General features: G+C 39.4%; 1 protein-coding gene across 1 annotated transcript in view; it reads left to right on the top strand.

The window, feature by feature from the left end:
• The window catches only part of LOC102758870 (peptide-N(4)-(N-acetyl-beta-glucosaminyl)asparagine amidase), a gene marked incomplete at its 5' end in the record, with an annotated part of 13,738 nt that overhangs the window by 4,299 nt on the left and 1,999 nt on the right, over nucleotides 1-7,440 (top strand). Inside the window, one exon of the mRNA XM_006754666.2 lies at nucleotides 4-189. Coding sequence (XP_006754729.1) covers nucleotides 4-189 — 186 coding nt within the window. The remainder of the gene's footprint in view (nucleotides 1-3; nucleotides 190-7,440) is intronic.

Raw genomic sequence — 7,440 nt, forward strand, 5'->3', positions numbered from 1 at the left:
AAGAAAAAGGAAGCCATGCTCTTCCCCTCTGAAAATGAGAAGATTTCTAAACAGCTTCACCTTTGTTATAATATTGTGAAAGATCATTATGTTCGAGTTTCAGATAATAATCAAATCATTTCTGGATGGGAAAATGGTGTATGGAAAATGGAAAACATGAAACAGACTGTAGAAACAGACTGGAACATGGTAACTTAATGCAGGAAACTGTTTAAAATCTTTGTCGTTGTTTAAACATATTTTTCAGTTGTGCATTATGTAAAAACTGATACGTCAAAATTACTTTTAGTATTCCTTAAACTTGTAAAAGAAAATTGTGTTCCCAACATTTAATCAAGAGATCATAAGAAATTTGTGCATTTATAACAAGGAAGTGTTTTCATTAGAGGTTGAATTTAATGCTTTCATTGGGAAAAATAATCAAGTAAATGACCAATCCATGTGACTAATTTTTGCATAAATATATAAAGTATATTGTTATTTAACTTCTTCATAAGTATGTATTGATAGCCTACTAAGGTGGACTATAATGGAATATAGCATGTAGTTCAAAGTCCCAAGAGCTAACCATTTAATACACCTTCATTGCATAACAATACGAATGGTTGAACAGTAATATTAGTTATTTCTACTCTGTCTTAAAGAATAAAGAAATGGATTGCTAGGACTATTGTAGTTCCCATATGCCAACTTGTATATTGTTGTCCCATTATCTGTAACAAGTAAGAGGCTTTGCTTTTAGTCTGCCCTACCCCTTAGACAAGCACCAGAAATAAACTCAGAGTTATTCAAATGACCTCACTAGATCTAACCATGTTACTGATATATTTTCATAGGAGTTAATGAACTTATAGGGAGTTTTTAAAGTTAACATGACAAATGTTTGAATGGGAAGGGAATTGTTCACTTGTAAGACCTTGGATAGATTAAAGAGTAACAGCATCTACTATATGCTTATCATTGTTGTAGGCAGTAATCAGAGTACAGAAGGCATGCAGAGTTGAGGTCCCTGCTTTTTTTCTAATCATAAGTTTTTATTTTAAAACTTATCTTGGTGATCTTTTTATATTAAACCAAGAATAGCTTATAGCATTATTAAAATTGTAGATTTAGGAACTTCCTTCTTTAGTCAAAGAAGGGCCTATAAAATGAAATATAAAGTTTAAAATTTCAAGATAGGAATCTGTATTTGAATATGAATCTGTAATCGATTATATAGTTGATGAGGGCACTGAACAACTCCTGGGAGACTATCCTTAGCCAAAAATATTTTCTGAACAGAAAGCAGGATAGAATAGATATGTTTTTATTCAAGGACTAAACTAGTCTAGCATGCCATCTTCCTAACAGTGCGAATGGAGAAAGTAATGGTAGAGGAAACAATGCTGTGTTGCCCAAGATGTGACGTGCTGAGAAACAGGTCTGTCGTATGGCATATTTCTTCTTTAGTCACTCATTGGTTCATCAGCAAACATTTACTGAATGCCTGTTGTGCTAGGCATTGTTGTCAGCTACACAGAAAAAAAAGATGGGAGGTACGGTGTCTGCTCTCACAGTCTAACGGGAAACCGAAGCATAAACAGCCATCTTAACCATGATGAAGAGTGCTATAATAAGGATATCAACACATTGCCATGGAGACACTGAGGAGGGAGTAATTAGCTCTGGCTGTGGGAATTGGGCAAAGCTCCACAGAGCAGGCAGCATTTGAGCTGGACGCTGAAGGATGAGTAGGTGTTTGTAAGGGAAGGGAAGAGGCTGTGAGAGAGGCTGTATTGTATAAAAAGATTTAAGTAATGTAAATGAGGTGCAAAGACCATTACATGAAAAACAGGCTACTCAAGTAAAGTTTATGGCTTGATATGCTTTTATGAAGGGCATCTTTTTAGAAGTTGAATGAATCAGTTCTCAGTTATAGTATTTAGTGTCCAATGAAGAAAAATATTAGAATCTTAACTATATTGTAGAGACTAATAACTCAGAAGTAATATATTTCCACTAAAACATAATTTTCCCTCTAAATTAGCATTTTTAGTTCTGTACTAGCATGTCCCCAGTTAGGGATTCTCTAGCTCTACTAAATAGAAGAAGCCTATTTCTTTTGTTTTTTTTAATTTAACATTTTATGTGCTAATTATAGTTGATATTCAATATTATTTTATACTAGAGGCCCGGTGCACGATTTGTGCATTGGTGGGGTCCTTTGGCCTGGCAGGCGATCAGGGCCAATTGGGGCCAGTCGCCCGGGGGGAGGGACTGCGGGAAATTGGCCAGCTGCAGAAGGTTGGCTGTGGCAGATGCACTGTCCACCAGTATCACTGATCTTACTAATCTAAACAGTTGGCCCATGTGTCTTTCTCCTACAGTAGTCTATGCTCCCCTTGATGCTTGCCTCTTAACATTATATCCAAAGTGCCATGTGCAATGTCTGACAATGTGCATGTTTGCTGAATGATGCAATGAATTAATTCTTGACATAATGCCATACATCAAAAAGTGCTATAATGACTCTAGCAACAAACAGTGAAAATTTGCTCAAAAATGCTAAGTATCTAAGAATAGCCAAGGGACACAGTCTGAATAAAGACAGGATTTATTGTGGTGGTCTACACAGCCCTAAGGTGATTTAAAATGTATGCCAAATACACTCAATCATTCTTTCTTACATTCACCAAACTTTACTATAAACATTTTTTATATATCAGATACTATGATAAATATATGAATACTGAGAGTAGTACAAAAGTGAGTAGAAAAAGACAAGGTCTCTGCCCAGGTAATATTTATAATCTAGTAGGCGAGAGACAAATAATCTCTTTTCACACATATTTGTTGAAAAAAATGTTATGAAGAGGTACACAGTATAGTAAGTCAATAAAGGGAGAAATGAATCCATTTAGCTGGGACTGGAGGGAGTAGGCTTAAGCCAAGTTAATCTAACGGAAAGGAAAGGAAAGAAAGTTCTGTGGAGAGGACAGAGGCAGCTACAAGCAGAGAACAAGGGGGCAGCACAGTACAAGGCGAGACCAGAGAGGAAGACACTTGAGCTATTTCTTGCCCTGAGAGCATTTAATAATCAGGGTTTTTAAAAAGTATTTATGGCGACCGCACAGAGAACATCTTAAAAAATATATATTTTACTGATTTTTTACAGAGAGGAAGAGAGAGGGATAGAGAGTGAGAAACATCAATTCACCTGCCTCCTGCACACTCCTTACTAGGAATGTGCCCATAACCAAAGTACATGCCTTTGACCGGAATCGAACCTGGGACCCTTCAGTCCACAGGCCGACGCTTTATCCACTGAACCAAACCCGGTTAGGGCGAGAACATTTTTGAAGGGACCAGGGCAGATGCAGGGAGACTGTTTTGGGAATCTATTAACATCACTTGTTATCGCTTGCCTCCTAAAAAGTGTCCCTGACTTAGCTTTTTATATTCCTTTCAAATTCACACATCACTGAAGAATGTACCTGCTGTGTAGTACAATGCAGTGAGTCCCTGTGTTCCTGGGAGGCTACCTCTTTGAGAGAATAAAAGTCTGTTCTAAATACACAAGAGCAGGCTGCATGTTGATCTGTCCAGACTAAAACTAGTCTATATATATAAAAGCCTAAGTGACCATTACGACCAGTTGACTGAACGACCACTCGACTGATTGCTATGATGCTCACTGACCACCAGGGGGAAGACACTCAACGCAGGAGTTGCCCCCTGGTGATCAGTGCGCTCCCACAGCCAACCTCCCGCAGTCCCTCCCCTGAGCCGTCCAGGGCCGAAGGAGAGTTTCTCGTGTAAGGACAGGATGTGGAAGAGGAGGGTGTTTGGGTACACGAGAAGGAGCATGTGCATAAGCGATGAGGAGAGAAACACCTGATATCTAGGGATGAATAAGTAGTAGGGAATATGGAGCAGAATAGTGAGAAATGAGAATAGAGAGGTAAACAGTTGTCAGGTCCCAGGGACTTTGATTACCTTGCAGTAATGTAATAAGAATCCGTGAAAGTTCAGGCAAGGTAAGAATGTGATCATACTAGTGATCCAGAGGAAATTCCAGAAAATCAGAAGCATAGTATAGAGAGATTACAGTGGAGACTGATAGTGACTCATGTTTGATTTCTGTGATGAAATGGAATAACCCAAAATAAGGTTCATGAACAATACCAATTTACCAGCATTAAATTAAAATCTCGTGAAATACAGCTGCTCTGCTGGATATCGTAGGAATGTCTGCTGTACAGTGAACTTAGAGTTAATGCTAGCAGCCTGAGCAGAAGAATAACTTTGAGAGCACACTAGAGAACAACTTCAAATAGTGGAGTACACACTGAGCCTCCAGGAATCCATAGTAACCAGCAGACCAGCCTGGCATGTAGTAATTCGAAAATCTGTAAGTGAAGATCTTCTGTAGAATGTGAACTACCTAAAAAAGCTGACAGTCTTGAAACTAGTGGTTAGAGACACAACCCAAAGAGCAAAGTTTCATTTGTGTATATTGTATAACGTAGACCTTAAGTCACAGACACATAGTCTTGTTCCTGCCCACAGGTTGTGATGCGCCTGCATGTCCTTACAGATGCCAAAGAGGGGCAAGGGTGGGTCGCTTTGGGGTACTAGATAGCTTTCAGTCTGCAGGGGGGAAACTCCATGCCATCTGTAATACCACTGCTGCTGAAACGGGTAGCAGCACTCACCTCTTAGTAGTCCCATAAATTGCACAAACGAGCATATAGAACTATACATAATAATGACACCTATGAATTTAAAAAGACAACAGGCAAAAGTTGTCTGACTTCAAAAAGTTAGGAACACACAACAGTTACAAAAAAATATGCTTTGGGACCGGGATCTCAACAAAAAAAAAAATTGAATATCTGAAAGTATAATATATTCTAAATAAAGTAAAATTATTCATTCTGTTGGTATTAACACATAGGACCACATTTGGAGGTTTATGTAAATCCTATTGTTTGGTGCATTTCAAATTACCAAACTAAGTATGCATATTCTTGATAACTTCCTGGCACCTCTAAAAATGCTGAGTTAAAATAAATTGGTTAAAATGCTCCAGACAGACTGTATTATGTGAAAAAGATAATACGAAGTTTCAATATAAATAGGGTCTTTTATCTGCATATACCGTTTCTTTAGCCTGAGACCTTCTATTTGCTCACAATGTGTTTGACTGTTTAAGCATTTAAGAATTCAGTGATGATCCATTTTATCCTTTAACTGTTTAGACTCTTAAAAGCTGATGCCCTCAGGGTTGAAAATGTAAGTCTTAGAACAGGCAGTCCTCTCACATATGTTCAACAACTATTATAAACCTCCTGTGACAGTTAAAACCACAATTCTGGCCCAGAGCCACATGGTATAATGAAGACAGTTCTTGGGGTAAGCTAAAAATTTGAAATTAGGCTGACTTCAGCCTATCATACTTTATACCCACACTTTTGAGGCGACATTTAAAACTACTGAGCCCTGAAAATCTATTACATGGAAGTACTTACCAAGATATGAATTTGAATGTATTTCTGTATTAAGATTGCTTTCCCCCAGTTTTTTAGTTCTTTACAACCCTCTTTCTTCCTGTAACCCTGTTGTTTGGCTCATCTTTCCCAGATAATGTCATTACTAGCCACTTCTTTGAGGAGTAATTAAGCCATGAACAGCCAGTAGTTTAGAACAGGTGAAATTAATGACTCCCAGGAAGCATGGTGCAGGCCTGAGCCCCAGGCTCTCCTTACAAATAGCTATGAGGGGAGCTGTAGAAACACGTGAGCATTGGAGGATGTTACAGTGAGGCTGCCTTGAACTTCAGTGGGACAGTTGACAGTTACATACATGTAGGTTTGCCTTCCAGAACAATTGTTGATTATACACATACTTTAGGCCTGGCGCACGAAATTCGTGCATGGGTATGGTCCCTAGGCCTGGCCTGCGATTAGGGCCATCTTCCCCAGTTGCTGGCAGCCAGCCCCGCCCACCACTACCACCCACCACCTACCACTCACCCCCAGTTCCCCATTCACCATTGGGCGAGCTGAGCCTGTCAGTCGGGGAGAAACCGAGAGGTTGGCCGTTCCCGCCCGCTTGCTGGCCTGGCCCCCCACCACGGGTCGCCCTCTGTGTGTGTGGGGGGGGCTGTCAGGGTGGGGGCCTTGGCCTGGCACCACCTGCATCCACCACCGCCCATCCCCGGTTTCCTGTTCCCCATTGAGCGATCAGAGCCTGTTAGCTGAGGGAAGGGACTGAGAGGTTGGCCAGCAGGCCCCCATCAGGTGATCGGGGCCTTTGGGCTGGGGGCAGCTCCTGCGTTGAGTGGCTGCCCCCTGGTGGTCAGTGCGCATCATAGAGACTGGTTGTTCTGCTGTTCAGTTGACTTGCATATTACCCTTTTATTAGAGGATAGTCTGAGGAGTTCAAATCATTTTCCTTGGAGGGTGATTATTTAGTTGTTTTATAATCTCCAGCTCACTGATTTTAAAAACTTTCAAATTAAATTAACTGACATATTTGATCTGGAAGAAAAATATCCATAAATTGTCAAATTTAATAGAATATCAATAGAATGCTAGCAGTGATTTTCACTTGATGACTAAAGACATGGAGTAGGATTTTCATGCAGATGTGTTTTATATGGCCCCTGAGAAGTAGATTTGACATTTCTAAAAGAATATGTGTATATAATTTTTTTATTATTTAAATACTATTTATGAAATCCTTTTAATTCAGAACCTGTGCCCCCAGAGAGCTATGATTTGGTTAAGTTAGGTCATAGAAGTATACCAAAAATAAAATAGTTACATTTGAGTAAGGGAATATTGGTAGTTCAAGCTGAGAGAAAATTTGGGAGGACTGTGAAAGCTAAGAGTTTGGATTTAATGCAAGAGCTGGGTGCTGGCATGAAGATGAGTGTAAAGTCATGACTAGTGGTAAATGCAGTATTAATGGAGAAGGCTCCCCCCCCCACACACACACCCCATATTCATTTAAAAAATGTATAGATAATTTGGGGGGTTCTTTAGTCATAATGATTAGAGTTAGATCCTTAGGGGTTTGAGCCTGGGTGAATGCAGTTACCTGTTAAAGACCATGGCTGTGGAAGTCAGTTTTTATGTCATCAATTTGAAGAGTTAGATGAAACTATAAGAGGAGATAAGCTGGAAGCAGCCAATAATCTTGGATGCCTTAACTAGTATAGATTGAAAGTGGTAAGGGGCATTGATGGTGACGGAATGGGGAGCGAACTATTTAGGAGGCAAGCATGGATATTACCTTTTGTAAAACATTACTTAGCAGTGGCTGAGGTATTTTTATTTATTTATTTATAGAATATGGCCCATCTCACTCTAAGAAAGCTTATTTGAAAATCCAAGCTTTGAAAAGAAGACAAATTAAGAAATAATTGCATTTAAAATGATTCTTCATTTTCAGCAG

The sequence above is a fragment of the Myotis davidii genome, unplaced genomic scaffold, assembly GCF_000327345.1.
Source record: "Myotis davidii unplaced genomic scaffold, ASM32734v1 scaffold192, whole genome shotgun sequence".
Lineage (NCBI taxonomy): Eukaryota > Metazoa > Chordata > Mammalia > Chiroptera > Vespertilionidae > Myotis > Myotis davidii.